This window comes from Perognathus longimembris, chromosome 5, assembly GCF_023159225.1.
Source record: "Perognathus longimembris pacificus isolate PPM17 chromosome 5, ASM2315922v1, whole genome shotgun sequence".
Classification (NCBI taxonomy): Eukaryota; Metazoa; Chordata; class Mammalia; order Rodentia; family Heteromyidae; genus Perognathus; species Perognathus longimembris.
This window is the reverse complement of record NC_063165.1, coordinates 7,760,763-7,778,077: the sequence shown is the minus strand read 5'-3', so window position 1 is coordinate 7,778,077 and position 17,315 is coordinate 7,760,763. Positions and strand designations below refer to the sequence as shown.

At 35.9% G+C, this 17,315-nt stretch overlaps 1 protein-coding gene across 7 annotated transcripts in view; it reads right to left on the bottom strand.

Moving 5' to 3' along the window:
- Positions 1-17,315, bottom strand: part of Synj1 (synaptojanin 1) — a 90,684-nt gene that overhangs the window by 47,104 nt on the left and 26,265 nt on the right. For all 7 annotated transcript variants that reach the window (XM_048346304.1, XM_048346306.1, XM_048346305.1 and 4 more), the window contains exons 5-12: positions 15,717-15,942; positions 14,777-14,860; positions 10,282-10,343; positions 8,639-8,735; positions 6,958-7,127; positions 5,683-5,764; positions 2,900-3,052; positions 130-295 (exon numbers count right to left, since the gene is read on the bottom strand). In XM_048346304.1, coding sequence (XP_048202261.1) covers positions 130-295; positions 2,900-3,052; positions 5,683-5,764; positions 6,958-7,127; positions 8,639-8,735; positions 10,282-10,343; positions 14,777-14,860; positions 15,717-15,942 — 1,040 coding nt within the window. The remainder of the gene's footprint in view (positions 1-129; positions 296-2,899; positions 3,053-5,682; positions 5,765-6,957; positions 7,128-8,638; positions 8,736-10,281; positions 10,344-14,776; positions 14,861-15,716; positions 15,943-17,315) is intronic.

The window sequence follows — 17,315 nt, the reverse complement described above, 5'->3', positions numbered from 1 at the left end:
AAAGTTCTTTCCAAAAGTACTTCAACCAACTACAATCCAATTATTTATATAAACAAGTTTACACTTACTTCTTGGACTTTGTGAAGGACTAAAAGTAGCATAAATAAGATATAAAATAATTATGCATACCACGCAAACTTCCAGTAGTTAAAAGTGCTCGAGCTTTGTCAGCTAAATCACTATTTAGAGTATTGCCCAGTAGCAAAACATCAATGGCCTCTTGCTTGGAGCTGTCAAAGAAGTTATTCTGAATTGTTCTAGTGACAGAACGAGCACCATCTTTTAACTTTCCAGCCTGTTGAGGGAAAAGGAGTGTGTGCTTTCATTCTAAATATCATTAACTTAACTCAATAGGCATTTTGCAACTTTCAGTTGGTTTTATATGATGTCAGTATAAAAAGGACCTGATCATTGTACTTTGAATGCATCCCCAATATATTAAAAGGCCACTATTGGGCTAGGAATGGGGCTTAGTGGTAGAGTGCTTGCCTAGCATGCATGAAGCCCTGGGTTTGATTCCTCAGTACCACATACACAGAAAAAGCTGGAAGTGGTGCTGTGGCTCAATATCAGAATGCTAGGCTTGAGCAAAAGGAGCTCAGGGACAGTGCCCAGGCCATGAGTTAAAAAACAAAAACAAAAAAAACAAAAACAAAAACAAAACCCACAAAAAAACAACCATCCTTGGGGCTTAGTGGTAGAGTGCTTGCTTAGCACACATGAAGCCCTGAGTTTGATCACTCAGTACTACATAAACAGAAAAAGCTGGAAGTGGCTCTGTGGCTCAAGTGGTAGTGTTCTAGCCTTGAGCAAAAGAAGCTCAGGGACAGTGCGGAGGCACTGAATCCAAGCCCCAGGAATGGCATGCATACATGCATAAATAAATAAATAGGCCACTATTTTCTTTACTCTTCTGATGATCACTTCTGCACAAAGAAATGAAAAGGCTAAAGTGCCTCAACTTCATTCAATATCTAGGGCAGTAAGTGTTTAAACTTGTCTACAATGAAGTAAATAAACAGAAATTTAAAAGAAAGAAATTTCTTTTCACATAGTAACTTTTGAAGTTGGGTTTCAAGTAGATGAGGAGAGACAGGGAACTTAAAGATGACATATTAGATATATATATACACTGAGAAAAACTTCAAATTACTTTGATACAGCTAAAAATGAAACTGTGTCACTTATTGAAGGACTAGTTTAAAAAGAAGTTCATAAAAATAATAAAATTTATTCCTACAGTGAATTTGCTATAAATTTTAGTGAGCATATACTTCATGTATGCATTGTTATAAAAAATACTTTTTGTCTTATACATTACTTTCAATAAAACACTCGTTTTTAAAAATAACTTTAGTTTGTAAATTACAAACTTTTAATTTTTATTTCTTAGAGAAATGACAGTACTTAGAGAATTTTTTGCAGAATGAAGAGACAATTTTCCTAAATCCACTAACTGCCATCATTATCTGGCATTAAACCTGGCATTATTTCCTTCCCTAAAGCAATATGCAAAAAGACATTATTGAAAAAACACTCACCATTCACATTATCAGGCAATTAATCAAAAGGAATCCAGAGAAAGGAAAAGAAAGAGCAGTTCAGAAGTTAGATTTGAGCTCAATTCAGGGTAGCATACTTCATATATAAAGATTTCCATATCAATATATTATGTTAAAGATAAAAGACTACTGAAAATATATGTAACCTCTACATATATTGTCATAGTCATGGCAGAAACAAAAGGGCAGAAGAATATAAAAGAATATTTTAAGCAATAGTTGTAGAGAATCAGTTTTTAATACTTAAGAGTTATATTCTAGAACAAATGAAAATTCAACAACTTTAGGTTTTAAAAAGCAGGCAGTATTTAAAAAGTAAATGCATATAAAAATCAACACAAATGATGAGTTGAACAAAAAAAGCCTTCAGGTACCTCTGGGCAGAGGTATGGCATGCCATGAGATACAGAAGAGGAGGAAGATCTGGAAATTCAAAGAAAACTTGGAGCTAACAAATGGTCTTTACAGAGTTGAAAAAGCTGAACTGAAGAAGCTGAATGAAAACTATAAAGGTATGGTATGGGGGGGGAGTAAGTTTCTCATCTGAATTCCTGAAATAATTTGAGAGGAACTGTGCAGATTTTAGGCTGTTAATAAATTCAAGTGAAACTGGGATCCATTAAAAATTAAACAATATTTAAATTCATAAAATAATTTTTAAAAACCTCAAAGGCAGTTCCAAAATCCCATAAAAGGGACAATTATCAGAGGGAAAGGTAGTCTACAGATAATACCAGCAATTAAGAAGTAATGACGAGACTTGGAATTATAATTAAATAGTTCATACTTTTTTTATACAGCTTGATAGCCTCCTTTTCAAAGTAAAATAAGGTACAATTAATCCCTAGTTTTCCTGGGTTCACAGTAGTTACTGAATAAATTGTTGACGGCTAGATCTTTCCATCTAACATCTGTCACACACCTATTAAACAGCAGGTACTGTGTCAACTGCAATAGGCACAAGGCAAAATGATATAGAACACTTTTATTACAATTATGGTAAAGGAAAATCACATTAATAATGAATATAAAGAACATAAAAAGTAAAAGAGATACACAACAGAAAACAATGAGAAATAAGCAATACGCACACACACACACACACACATATAGTGTCTTAGTGGATTATCTCTAAATGACTAACAAAACATCTGCATTGCATTTAATCCTTAGTACCCACCTCTGCAGAAGGAAATATTAAAGAAGATATAAAAGCAGAATGACACAATTCTAAAATAGATACTTAACTGAAAAATGTGTTTTTTTTAAAAGACCATCTTAAAACATTCTTAAGAAAAAAAGGATCTTTGGTAATATTATGACAGGTCTAGATGTACCTTAGCCTTTCCTTCAAGCGCTCCAGTTCCTGCATATATCTTACTGATCGAATCACCATTCACAGACCACATGGACCGAAAAACTTCTTGAAAGCGAGTCACCAACTGAGGCTTTTCAGCTAAGCCAAGAGCTTCTAGCTGTTTAGCTAGCATCTAAAGCGACAAATGAGAAACTTTTATAAATATAGTAACATCTTAATTATGACTTTCAAAAACTATTATAGGGGCTGGGGATATGGCCTAGTGGCAAGAGTGCTTGCCTCGTATACATGAGGCCCTGGGTTCAATTCCCCAGCACCACATATACAGAAAATGGCCAGAAGCGGCGCTGTGGCTCAAGTGGCAAGAGTGCTAGCCTTGAGCAAAAAGAAGCGAGGGACAGTGCTCAGGCCCTGAGTCCAAGGCCCAGGACTGGCAAAAAATAAAAAAATAAAAAAATAAATAAAACTATTATAACCAAATTGAAATTTAAAATTTTGAAAACAGTAACAGTTTACTGGACTAACTGTGTTAATGAACTCTTTCCACTTCAATGTAAGAATCTACAAAAACTACAAATAACTTGTCACTTGGATAAATAAGAACTTCTTTCTGATTAAATGTTAAAATCAATCTTATAGATCCAGGCACTGTTGGCTTACACTTATAATTCTACCTAGTCAGGAGGTTCGCGGTTTTGCGATTGAGGTCCTTGAGACATTTATCTCCAATTTACCCAGCAAACCCCCAAAATAGAGGTGTGGCTCCAGCTGTGAGCCAGGAATGCAAGGCCCTAAGTTCCAGCCCCACTACCAGCAAAAATAAAACAGAATAAATCTTACAGTATCCTCTAAATCAGAGTAGTTTACCTTGCTCACCTAAAAGATCTAATTAAGCAACACCATAAATTAGAATAGAGAAGAATACTTATCTGGTTTACCTAAATACATGGGAACAAATTAGTTTAATTTTTACATTTGTGGCTGTAAGTTTGTGTAATTGATGTCAATTAAAATAAAACTTAATAATGCTCAATAAAATTACAACAGCTTTTTTTAATTTGGTTTTTTTTGTTGTTGTTGTTGCCAGTCCTGGGCCTTGGACTCAGGGCCTGAGCACTGTCCCTGGCTTCTTTTTGCTCAAGGCTAGCACTCTACCTCTTGAGCCACAGCACCACTTCTGGCTTTTTTTTTCTATATATGTGGTGCTGAGGAATCGAACCCAGGGCTTCAGGTATATGAGGCAAGCACTTTACCACTAGGCCATATTCCCAGCCTACAACAGCTTTTAAGATGTAAGAGGAGAATCAACATGCAAAGAGTTCAAGGACTTCTGAGCTACCATAATTTCACCATCTCAGATACAATGAAAGCATTCAGAACAGTTATTAATCTTTACTATGTGTGAATTCTGGCAATCAAAGCATTGCACAATCCTTACCCAGTCTGTTTCCTTTACTTAGAATTCAATAGTATTTTGTGTTCTGTGTTTTTTTGTGGGTGCGCTGGTCCTCCGGCTTGAACTTTTTTGCTCAAAGCTAGTACTCTACCACATGAGCAGCAGCTCTATTTCCAGCTTTTTTGATGGTTAGTTGGAAATAGAGTCTCATGGACTTCTGTCCAAGCTAGCTTTGAACTGTAATCCTCAGATCTCAGCCTCCTGGACTAGCTAGGATTACAGATATGAGCCAGGGTACCTGTTCTCCACTTTTACTTAACTCTTTCCATTTCTTGTTTCTTCTTTTTTTTTTTTCTGTGAAGTATGGCAATTATCTATCATTATAGAAAAGTGAAAAACTGAAAGAATACAAAAATTCTAAATAGGTTTGTTTTATTACCTAGAGATTTATACTACAGTTGTTCTTTGTTAGCATAGAGAACTAAACAAAATAAGCCTCTAAGACCCCCTTTATTATTTAAATCTTGCCTCACTAATGTAACTACCAATAGTAGAGAGTCAGCTAAGACACATCCTGAAAAATAACATCTGCTCTATTTTCAACTTAAATAAGATTATGCTGAATCCATGCAAATGTTTTCAGTCACTTAAAATCAAAGCTTGAAACAAAACTGAGCCAAAGTTCTACTTTTTCTACTTTCTCCTACTTTTTCTACATTTCATTCATTACATTTTCTAAATAAATCATAATGAAAAACCTCAAGCCGAAGTAAGTAAAATTCATTTAGTTATATAAAAAGTACATTTCTCCAACAGGGTATATAATATAGTACTTCACTTCTAAGACAGAAAAGAGCTAAGCTGCAGAGCAAGATGAAGGCCAAATTTAAGTTCATTAACTAGAGGGAAAAAGTTATTCCGTATTTTTGTTTTTACAGTACTTGACAACTATGCAACAATCTTATGGAATTAAATGAAAAATCCACCATAGACTTATTTATGATCCTAACTTGCAGGATAGGGATGACACAGGAAAGCTCAGTACACTCAGAGGTGGTTGGTCAAATGGTGAGACTGTCTACATTAGACTGAATTTAATGGGTACATGGTAAAGAAGAAAAATTTTTAAACAAGACCTTATATAAAGTTGAATCCGTTATTTTTACTCTCAGTATGGCATTTCCATCTGATTTTTTTTTCTTGTAGCTATTGGTTTAAAAATGCTGGATTTTGAGTCAATTTGTTACTGTCAAAAGTATAATCCTATAGAATTGCACATGAGAAAATGAATTCTAACTATCCTAAGATAAAATATTAAGAGACAATACAGAAAATCACAATTATTACCAAAGCACTCAAAGGGACATATATACTAAAAGGCACATACATCTTAATTTATTGTTTACCTCTAAGCCAAGGAATGCCTGTACACTATTGGTTCTATCAAGACAATCCAAGCAGTTTGTTCGCACTGTACCACTCTGGCACCTGTAACAAGTTCAATAAAGTTACATCGCTAATTTGCATAAAGCAAAAACAAACTGAGAATGATTGAGGTGACCAGAATTTAGAATTTTCTAAAACTAGAATTTTCCCCTCAAACTTTTTGCTACCACAATTTTCAAGATACAAGGGTGAACTGTACTGTGAGCATCCATCTATCCACCATCTAGATTCTTTTTTTAACACTTTGCCATGTATTCTTTATAACACATCTCACATACATACTTATTTTATTTTATTTTTTTTGGCCAGTCCTGGGGCTTGGACTCAGGGCCTGAGCACTGTCCCTGGCTTCTTTTTGCTCAAGGCTAGCACTCTGCCACTTGAGCCACAGCGCCACTTCTGGCCATTTTCTGTATATGTGGTGTTGGGGAATCGAACCCAGGGCCTCATGTATATGAGGCAGGCACTCTTGCCACTAGGCCATATCCCCAGCCCATACATACTTATTTTTAACTAGGCCCTTAGAAGCTAAATATATGTTTATTGGACACAGAAGACAAATATTTTTTTACAATTTTGTGATTAGCAGGACTTTTATTAGTAGTAACCTAGAGCAAACTATTAGAATAATATATATGCAGTATTCATTATACACAATAAAAGTTAAAACAATTAAAACAATTTAAAAACACTGTAGAAAAATCATATAGCTGAAGAGATATAGTGGAAGTATTTGTTGTCTTATAAAATTACTACAGCACTGATACAAAATAATAGACACAAAGGAAAAGAATGAAACCTGAGCTTTGTTCACAAAAATGTACTTGAACCTATATTTTGAACTTAAACCTCTCTACTTTCCCCTTTGTTTCATCTGCAACAACTGGAGATTTAAGTTGCAGTGAGGCAGAGAGAGTAGGCAAAGCCTTCTACTTCAGTTTGTACTTAGTAATGTTTACTGCAGTCTAGAAATGTTACAGCAGTCAAAAAGGGAAGTGGGATAATTTCACAGATAGCACACAGTATACTGCAGTCCTACATATGCTCAATAATAAACTTAATATTCCTATTTGGTGTATTCTGGAGAAAGAAAACAAAGCCTAACATCAAGTATAAAAGATACTTTGATTATAAGCCTGAATATAAACAAAAAATTTAACTGTTCAGGGTTAGGAATGATTGTTGACTTAGAGCAAAGTTCCAATTTAAAGGGAAGAGAATGAGAATTAACAAACCTTTGAACTTCACTTCCATTGAAATAGAAAAACCCATAGTCTAGAAACTTCTGGACTTGAGGTTTAAGAATACTATGTAATTTTTCTGCCTTTCCTCCTTTAACCATTTGATGATAGTCAAAATTCACCATGTGGATATCAGAAGCATGTTCAGATGCCTTCAAATGACTCTGAAAGTAAAATGACAAATGTTCATCTAAATGTTAACTAAATGATATTACTGATATGTTATAAATAGAAACTTACATTTGAAAATAAAGCTTCATCCTGGAACCTGGAACTTTTACTAACCCCCCAAAATTCCACTGGCAGTAAGCTAGAAAACTGCTTATTGATACCTGATGATATATCTATTTTTTCAAAACATTATGTACTATCCATGGGATATTGATCCGTGTGATTAACCTCAAGAAACCTATATAATGTTTTCATCTGGCTTACAAAATAAAATATTATTCCAATCACCAGTATTTTATTTTTTCAACAAAAATTTAATAATTTTTCATACCTATTAGAGAGTGCCAAAGTAAAATATCTGGCCAAATAAACACTATCAGGTATTAAAAAATTCATTTCACTAGGCATGGCTGTGTATCCCTGAAATGTCAACTACTTAGGAATGGAGAAAGCGGACATCCTTGTCTTATTCTGGGAAGACCCTCATCTCACCAAACAAGTGTGGCACACTACCCCATGCCTGTTATCCTAGTTACATGGGAAGCATTGATATAGCAATTGTAATCTGAGACTTACTCTAGGCAAAAATTCATTTTCTAGTCTGGAAAATAAGTGAAAAACAAACTACAGGCATGGTGGAATACCTGCCTAGAAAGTAAACGAGCCCTGGCTTTTACCAAGACTGCTGAAAATAAGTAAATGATTTCTTTTTATGTTTTCATCCAATGTACACACATAATACACATTTGTATATACATATACAAATACATGCATATGCAAACATTTATAATTAATTCACTACACACATATAAGTATATGCATACATGTATGTACAAATGTAAATATACATACATTTGCAAATAAAGTATAAGTTTTTAAAGTATAATGTGTTTATTTCACAGGTTTAAAAATAACTATTTTTAGACTTATGACACTAAACTTCAGTAAATATTTATGAGCCATTTCACTTGTCTTTTATAACAAAGTAATATGTATTGATCCATTATTAACTTAATAGACATTTATTACAATGTTTTTCTTTAGAATTCAGGAATTTCTTTGGGTTCTTTTTACTTGAAATTCTCAAGTTTTCTCTCATGGATGCAGGATAACATAGTTTTACATTGACACAAGGGTATTATTCACCATTTCATATGTTTAAAACCATTGTTCTAGATTCTAGGAAGCAGGCAGGGCAATAGAAGAGGAATCTGCCTCATATTTCTCTACAATTATAAGTGAATGCTAGGGGAAAGAGTATTTTTCTGCTTTTTTACAAAATTAAGCAAATTAGAACATTCTGTCAATGACTGAAAACCTTTGCATAATTCCAATTTCAGCAACACTAGGTTAAACCGTTCCCTAACTTCCTCAGAGAGTTAAAGGTTCAAACAACTTTGTATGAAATAACTTATTTCCCAGTACACTCTGACTATTGTATTATTTTAAAATATCTTTCTAGGTAACTCTAGGCCAGAATGTTAGAAAAAATGGTTATACCTACCTGGAAAGCTTTACTTAGCATATGTTCACCTTCCTTAGATCCAAGCAAATTTACTATTATTTGTTTACCATATAAATTCTTAAGTGTTCTAAAATGCCTATTGAGAAAAGAAAATAAGTCTAGTTAAATGATAAGCCTTTCACTTAAATGTACAAACACACACACACACAAACACACACATACACATATGAATCCATTGTTAAGCAGTATCTAAGTAGCAGTATTTTGAACTGATAAAATTGGTAAAAAGTGTATACAAGTCTATTCTACGTAGTCTCAAAACTCTGAATTTATAAAAATTCAGAACGTATGATTTTCGCTTTGACTCACTGATAACAGAAGCTCCCTTCTCACTCTGAGGCCAGCTCCAGAAAAAGCAGAACACGGGTCTCACTGGCCGCACAGGCAGTGGGAGCAGAAGGGGCTGCCCTTTTCACACCAGTTTATCACATACTCCCAAGAGTATTTAGAGCAACTTCCTTAACAGATCTTGCTTTTGAAAAATATCCCCCAAATATGAGGTGCATTCCTCTCCAGCTTCAAGGCATTACTGAAGCCACAGGGTTTTCCCTTATGGTCCTGTTTTCTACTATTTTGGTTGAGGTCAAGCACTAATTATTTGTCCTGACTCTTTTAAAGAAGAGAGGAACCACACTATAAAACTTTGAGTTATAACAGTCCTACTGTGAACAGATTTTGCAGTTATCTCTTACTGTGCCTAATTTATCGATCAAACTTTAACGTATGTGTGTATCTTTAAGAAAAATCTTGGAGGGGGGGAATGAGAGAGGAGGTAACAAACAGTACAAGAAATGTATCCAATGCCTAATGTATGAAACTGTAACCTCTCTGTACATCAGTTTGACAATAAAATTTTTTAAAAAAAGAAAAATCTCAGCATATATATGTATATATATGAGAATACTGTAGAAAGCAATGTTATATAAGTGTAAATATAAAATGAACCTTATCATTAAAATTTTTAAGATTAAAAAAACAAAGAAAAAATATCCCCCAAAACCAAGAGGAAAATTATATATATACTCAATACACCTAAAATATAATTTCAACATATAATCAATATGGAAAAATATTGAAAGGTTTTATATTTTTTATTTATTTTATGTGTCAAAGCTTTGAATCTAGGTGCACAAATGATAATTACAGCACATCTCAATTTGATTTAGTCACATCTCAAGCACTCAGTAGCTACATTTGGCTAAAGCCTCACATAGTGAACAAGATACCCAAACAGGAAGTTTGAAGACAAGATCAGACCCATAGTCAGAGCATTACTGCTCTCACTCTAGAATTTTACTTAGGGGAGGGGAATATGGCCTAGTGGTAGAGTGCTTGCCATGTATACATAGAGACCTGGGTTTGATTCCTCCGCACCACATATATAGAAAAGGCCAGAAGTGGTGCTGTGGCTCAAGTGGCAGAGTGTTAGCCTTGAGCAAAAAGAAGCCAGGGACAGTGCTCAGGCCCTGAGTCCAAGCCCCAGGACTGGCAAAAAAAAAAAAAAAAAAAAAAAAAAATTTACTTAGTTGTACAAAAAGTTGGAATAAATCAATGAATATAACTAAGTAACTGCCTAGCAACAACGAAAGCTTCAGCATTATGTATAATTAATCAGTTTTTACCTGTCAAAAGCAGGTGCATTGGCTTCAAATCCCCTTGACATACGAACACGATGAGATCCCACCTTAACATATACAAATACATTTAATCATACCAGAAGAAATAATATGTAACAATTCATTTGCTGAACATGCAGTACCAAAATATTTTAAAACAGTAATTTTTGAATAAAAATCCTTGATGTTTTTATATATAGTTATGAACTTATGCCCAACACACATGCCCTAGGTAAATAGATATAACTAGCCTTCTAAAGTTATACAACTAATTCTAAAAAATGGTTCAAATGAAATTTCTATATCTCCTTACTAAATTCCTACTCTTTTAAGCAGGTTACCCCTATCATGTGTTTTTTTTTTCTAGCCACCTCTTTCCCTCATTAAAACTCCAGTGAGTTTAAACTATCATTCCTTCCTGGCAAAACAGACTTACAAAGTCAGCTTCCCAGCCACACAACTACAGTATCAGCACACTTTGCAGAATTAGACATTTTGAATTAAGTGAAATAAACAAGCTGGGAAATATCTACCTAGTGCATGTATCAATGTTAAGTTTTCTCTACTCACATACTGTGGGGTAAGCAGTTTTGAGAAAGACAACAGATGCAAGAAGAAATAAAAAGGTGAGATTGTAAAAAGAATGCTTTTGCTGGGTCCTTTGAATCAGTGCCCTTTGATCTGAACTATTCTCTGCTACAGTCAACTTTGCAATCACCCTGTTTCCAGGACAAAGACCAGATTCAATGATAATCATGTTGTGTGGAAGGCAAACTGCCCCACAAACAAGGTCTTATCATCTTAAAGCAAACAGCCAAAAACTCAGGAGACCACCTTGTTCCTGTTTTGTGCCAGTAATAAAGTATTAACTTCTCGGGAACTGCTGGAAGGACAAGGACAAAGACTAAACTAATGGTCAACCAGGCCATACCTGTGACTTAGAGACTATTTTATCTAAGCATATTTACTGTAGACCTTGCCCCCAATTTTCCCTACTTAATTTGAAGTCAATGTCTATACCTCTAAGACAGCGAAAGATGTATTAAAGTGCTCTTTTCCCATGGCTTGCCACATAATAAATATTTCTATGCCCTTTGTCAGGTCTCTTTCTTTGGCATATAGGGCAAGTGGTTGGACCTAATTTGAGACTCAAGCACTTTGGGCCTAAAACCCTGGCTTCAAAATAAGAACTTAATTTTAAACATTTCTCTCTCTGAAGCTTTGAGATCACAGTTCTATAGAAGACATTCCCTGCTAATCTGTCAACAAAATGACTTTAAAGAGGGTGTAGGAGAGGAGTTGCCACATCATTTAAAGTGTAAGGTTCACCAAAAAGGAAAGGGAACCCATCACATGGTTCAGGCCGAAAGGAGTTTATTGGAGGGAGAGCAAAATGCTGGCCTGCACTCACAAGATGGAGGTGTGGGGAGACAGAGGGGAAAGAAGAAGAGAAAAAGACAAAGAGAGCAAGAGAGAAAAGGAAGGAGAGCGGGGACTGTGTTGAGCCAGATTATATAGGAAAAGGTGGGAGATGTGGCCAGGTGGATTGGATGTGACCTCAGAGAAGCAGGAGGTGTGCCAGTTACCTCGGTAACTCAGGTATTGGGTGTAGATTTAAACAGGTGGGGGGACATCTGCAAGGAGCCCTCCCTGCAGTGGAACTTACACAAAGCAGTTTGGCAAAAAGACAAAACAAAAAGAATAGAAAAAAAATCTAAAATGCTTTTTGTTTCAAAATTGAATAACAATATTATCAGGCTAGAATAATGGCTCAAGTGGTATTGAGTATTATCTAAGTGTGAAGTCCTAAATTCAAAATCACTCTCTCTGACACAGACACACACACACACACACACACAATCAGAAGCAGGATAAAAATACAAATTTGAGAGACACAGGGTAAAAAAAGACAAACAACTACAAAAGCAATACTTGCAAAACTGTTTGGTGTAAGTGAACTGAACACCTCCGTGGGGGGGGGGAGGGAAAGGGGGAGGAGGGAGGGGGTATGAGGGACAAGGTAACAAACTGTACAAGAAATGTATCCAGTGCCTAACGTATGAAACTGTAACCTTTCTGTACATCAGTTTGATAATAAAAATTTGAAAAAAAAATTAAATATCAGAAATAGGATGAAATATCAAAGACAGAACCTCTTAGTGAGGGAAAACTGGACCAGCCATTACAAGAAAAATCCGGAGATAGGCCTTTAGAAGTAAATCCTCGAACCAGAGAGAATTATGGCAGGCACCAATGGGAGAGGATCTGAGATGTGGTTTGGTCAACTGCAGTAAATCCCATTTTGTCAACAGGAATAAATCTCGAAAATAAAAACCAGGCAAGGTATGGGAAAGCCCAAAAGGCAAACTTGCTGGAATGTTGCTTTGTAGCCATTAGTCTTGATGTAGCTTTAGATGTAACCATGACAACTTATTGTTTATTGCCTTGTAATAATTAGTTATGATGTAGTTATTTTGTAGCCTTGAGGACTGCTATCTGTAATCACTAAGACTACTTCTGTAAATCTGTCTGTGGTCACATCGGCCATCTGTATATGGCTGTTCCCTTTAAAAACCCTGCTAAACAAAGGCTCGGGGCTGCACTCACTTATGCGAATAGAGGAGTGCAGACGCTGGGGCTTAATAAAGACTCCTTGCCCCATTTATCTGAGTCGAAGGTCCTGTTTGCAGGTACTGGGATATAATAACAGCCAAGAGCACTATCATTCATTAAGGAGCCCTAGTATCCCTGGCAAGGAAAAGCTGAAGCCTGGTAGCCTCCTCCATACACCGATAGATCTAGCTACATGACAATTTCAAATCTCTTGCAAACCTTAAACTCCAAGCTAGAGTTTGAAATTCGTGGGACAGTGAATGCCTCAGTATGACAGGCATAGGACAAGACAACCTTTTGTTCCTCATAGACTACAGAGTGAAAAAGGCAATGCCTGAGTACAGATCTCCTGCTTGATTCCAGGTACTTGGGTTATCAGATTACATTAACTATGCAAGCAGCTTGCAACCACCTAAGCACCCTGGATGCTTAGGAAATAAGGGACAACCAGGAGACAGTCTTAGAAACAGCCAGGAAAAAGGGCTTGGATACAGGCAAGCTGAGAATTCAAAGCAGTAGCAGTGGCTCAGGCAATAAATCACCCAGATGCCACCCACTCTCCCTGGCTAAAACAAGAACCAGTGCCTGAGGATCATGACAGTAACAGTACCTAAGCTCTACAGCTAGTAAAGCAATTAGTGACTCTGGGGGCTTCCTGAAAAGCAGGGCTGACAGCAAGCTCCAAGCACAGGATCCAGAGCTCACGTGAGACCCCATCCCCCCAGCTTCAGTCTTCCCACAGGATGACAAACTGCTGTGAAAGAACTGAGTCCTATAGGCAGATCACTTGAGTCCCTTGGTGCTCCATCAGTACAGAATTAAGTTGTTTCCCCCATTATCAGGCACATTATGAGGATGTTCTGTCTGCTGTCCCAGGGGTACAAGTGGAGGACTTGTGCAGAAACTGGGACTTTCATTGGCTCACAATAACAGAGGATAAGACCAAAGAATTCAAAAGGATTATAAGAATGATCAATAAAATAAAGAGAACATGTATAAAAGGCCAAATGAGTTAAAAGACAATACAAATCAACAGCTAAAAAACTCAATGTTACTACAAATATACAGGTGAATGAAAAAATAAAGGATATGAAAAAGGAATTCTATATAGAGAAATCTTAAAGTTATCAAGTCAAATCACTGGAAAATCTCTTCGGTAGAATGAATCTGCTCAAGGACATGGCAGATATACTAGAAAGTCAAATAGAGAAAAGAAGTACAAGTGGAAAACCCGGAAAAATTTCACCAATCCAGAGAAAATTTTAGAATTCAAAATCCAATCATGTTATAAATATTACATATTGTAACAGTATATGTAATATATATCTTACAGAGTTGGGAGGAAAGTATGGAACTGTTAAGCGGTGTTTAGGTCAGTGGGAGAGCTGCCCTCCGAAGGGAATTCTGGTCTCTTGGTAGGGGATCTTAAGGGAGTGAGTGAATTGTTAGAAAAGCCCATGCGTGGACTCCTGAATCTCACTTGGCTTCCTGTTTCAAGATCTGGTCTCTCATCCCACATCATTTCCATCCTTCTAATGTCACAATACATCCAGCATTGCACTCTCAGAGACTAAACTAAAAGGGACTGCTAAATCTTGGCCTTTCAGCCTTCAGAATTGTGAACCAGAATAAGTTTCTTTCCTTTATAAAATTGAGACGCCTCAGGTATTTCATTATAATGAGACAAAATTGGGTGACACACTTTGAAAGAGCCTTCAAGGAAAAGGACTTAAGCTTTTTTTTTTTTTAAAAAAAAATCTCATTTGTGAATCTACATATTACATGAAATAACAGAATGATCAATTAACTAATAAACTATCTTGAGAATTCTGAGAATACAGTTTATTTCCAAGTAAAGAATGTAATAAGTAACTAATAAAAAACATACTTGCAAGCCTGGTTGCTCCCAGAACAATGGAACAGATCCCCGAATTTGTATGAAGGAAGAAACAGAATCATCTAAGTATACAACCTACAAAAAAATAGATAACTGTTACCTCTATATTGGAATACAAAGTTACTAAAGTCTGTTGCAGAATAGTACATTTTATGACATTTCTCATATACAAATGATTCTAATCAAAGTATTCAAAACAGGTTAATAAAAATGTAGTTGTTTTTTTCAGTTAATAATACTAACCAAGAAAATAATTTAAATATAAGAATAACAATCACAACTTTTAAAAGGGAACTCTTTTACATTTTTGCATTTTACACATATATATTTTATATTTTATTTAACTCCTGAGTTTTTAATTCTCAAACCTATGTGGAAAATCTCAGTTGGATTGGGAATTTAAAACAACAACAACAGGGCTGGGAATATGGCCTAGTGGCAAGAGTGCTTGCCTCGTATACATGAAGCCCCGGGTTCGATTCCCCAGCACCACATATATAGAAAATGGTCAGAAGTGGCGCTGTGGCTCAAGTGGTAGAGTGCTCGCCTTGAGCAAAAAGAAGCCAGGGACAGTGCTCAGGCCCTGAGTCCAAGCTCCAGGACTGGCAAAAAAAAAAAAAAAAAATTTAAAGAGTCCATATATCTCACTAAAAATTATCAATTTCACACAAAACTCTATAATTAAGGACTTTGAAATTCACTTTCAAATGAACATCACTGACATCATATTGACCAGTGAATGTCTTGTCACCTATCCTAACAATCATACCTAAATAATTTTGTTTCAGGGAAACCTTTCTTAAGGCCCATATTTATCTATGCTTCATTACATCAACAACATAGACATGAAAATGTGTTCTCAATCAAGTGAAATTCTGGTGTTTTCTATGGTCCAAAAATTCATGAATAAGCAATATAAAACACTATATACCTGTTCTGTTTCAACGAAATTGGCAACATGACCATCATCATTTGTTCCCCGGACATTAAACCTGGTTCCAGCTCGTTCACAGCTTAATCTTGAAATGAGGCAAGCCTTTGCCTGTTTGTGAGCAGCATAAATTGTTCTGATTTCTACTCCCCCACACATGAGGCGTAATAACCAGTCATCACAATTCACACCATAGTGCTTGAGATGCAAATGCAAAGATTGGTTCCTAAGGGAAAAAGAAATAACTACATTGAGTTATTAAGGACTAAAGAACAAAGTGAAAAATTTAAAACAGTACTCCTAGAACATTAAGTTTATTAAGTTACAAGGCAATAAATATCAATATAAAAAGAGGTGGGGTTCTTAAGCAATATAAAGAATTTTCACCATTAAAGAATCATATTTCTTTTGTGGTTTTAGTACTTCTCACTTCTATCTTTTTGTTTTGGTGCCAGTCATGGGGTTTGAACGCAGGGCCTGGGCTCTGTCCCTAAGCTGCTTTTGCTCAAGGATAACACTCTTGAGCCATAGCTCCACTTATGGCTTTTTTGGTAGTTTTAATGGATATAAGAATCTCACAGACTTTCCTGCCTAGGCTGGCTTCAAACTGTGATCGGCAGATCTCAGCCTCCCAAGTAGCCAGGATTATGCATGAGCCACTGGTGTCCAGCTTTAGTTTTCTTTTTCTTTAGTAACAATGTGTTGTTCTTTTAATTCTATGAATGTCTACACAGCTGCTGACTGGTAGTATCTTTAACTTTCCATTGGGATAAAACCATTTGGTTTTGAGATAAATTTTGACATTTTGGCTACAACAGATACTGTTATCCTAAAAGGAATATTTAGATTGTTACAAGAGTTAAACTCTAAAATCTTGCATTTTCTCATGCAAATTGAAACAAGTTTGCCAATCCTTAGTAAAATAGCAAAAACTAAAATGAGCAAAATTTACCTTTGGTACGTTCTTCATCCCTTTGTTCAAACTGTCTCCTACTAGACAAACCCCTTAAGCTCTCTGTGATCTAAATCTGTTCTGATTTCTACCCTTAATTGAATGAAAGTATGAATGAATTAGTCTTTTTTTTTTTTTTTTTTTTTGCCAGTCCTGGGTCTTGGACTCAGGGCCTGAGCACTGTCGCTGGCTTCTGGCTCAAGGTTAGCACTCTGCCATTTAAGCCACAGCGCCACTTCTGGCCGCTTTCTGTATATGTGGTGCTGGGGAATCCAACCCAGGTCTTCATCTACATGAGGCAAGCACTCTTGCCACTAGGCCATATTCCCAGCCCCCGAATACTATTACTAGTTAATCTTGGCAAATGAAACTGCATCTCTGTAGACTTCTAATTTGGCAGGGAAGCTTTTCTCTCTCAGACTAAGGAACTGGGGATAACAATGATCAGGAAATCAAAAGGTGAGTATAGTGCCCAATGTACAGCTGTAATATCGAAGTCCTTTTCAAAGGACTTCAGTATCTTCCACTAGAAAAGGCACTGGGTTGACATAGGTTAACTCTGGGAAGCCTAGACAAAATGCTAGACAATGCTGGGAATGCTAGACAAAAATACATTCCATCATTACTAGTTTCTATAACCTGAAGAG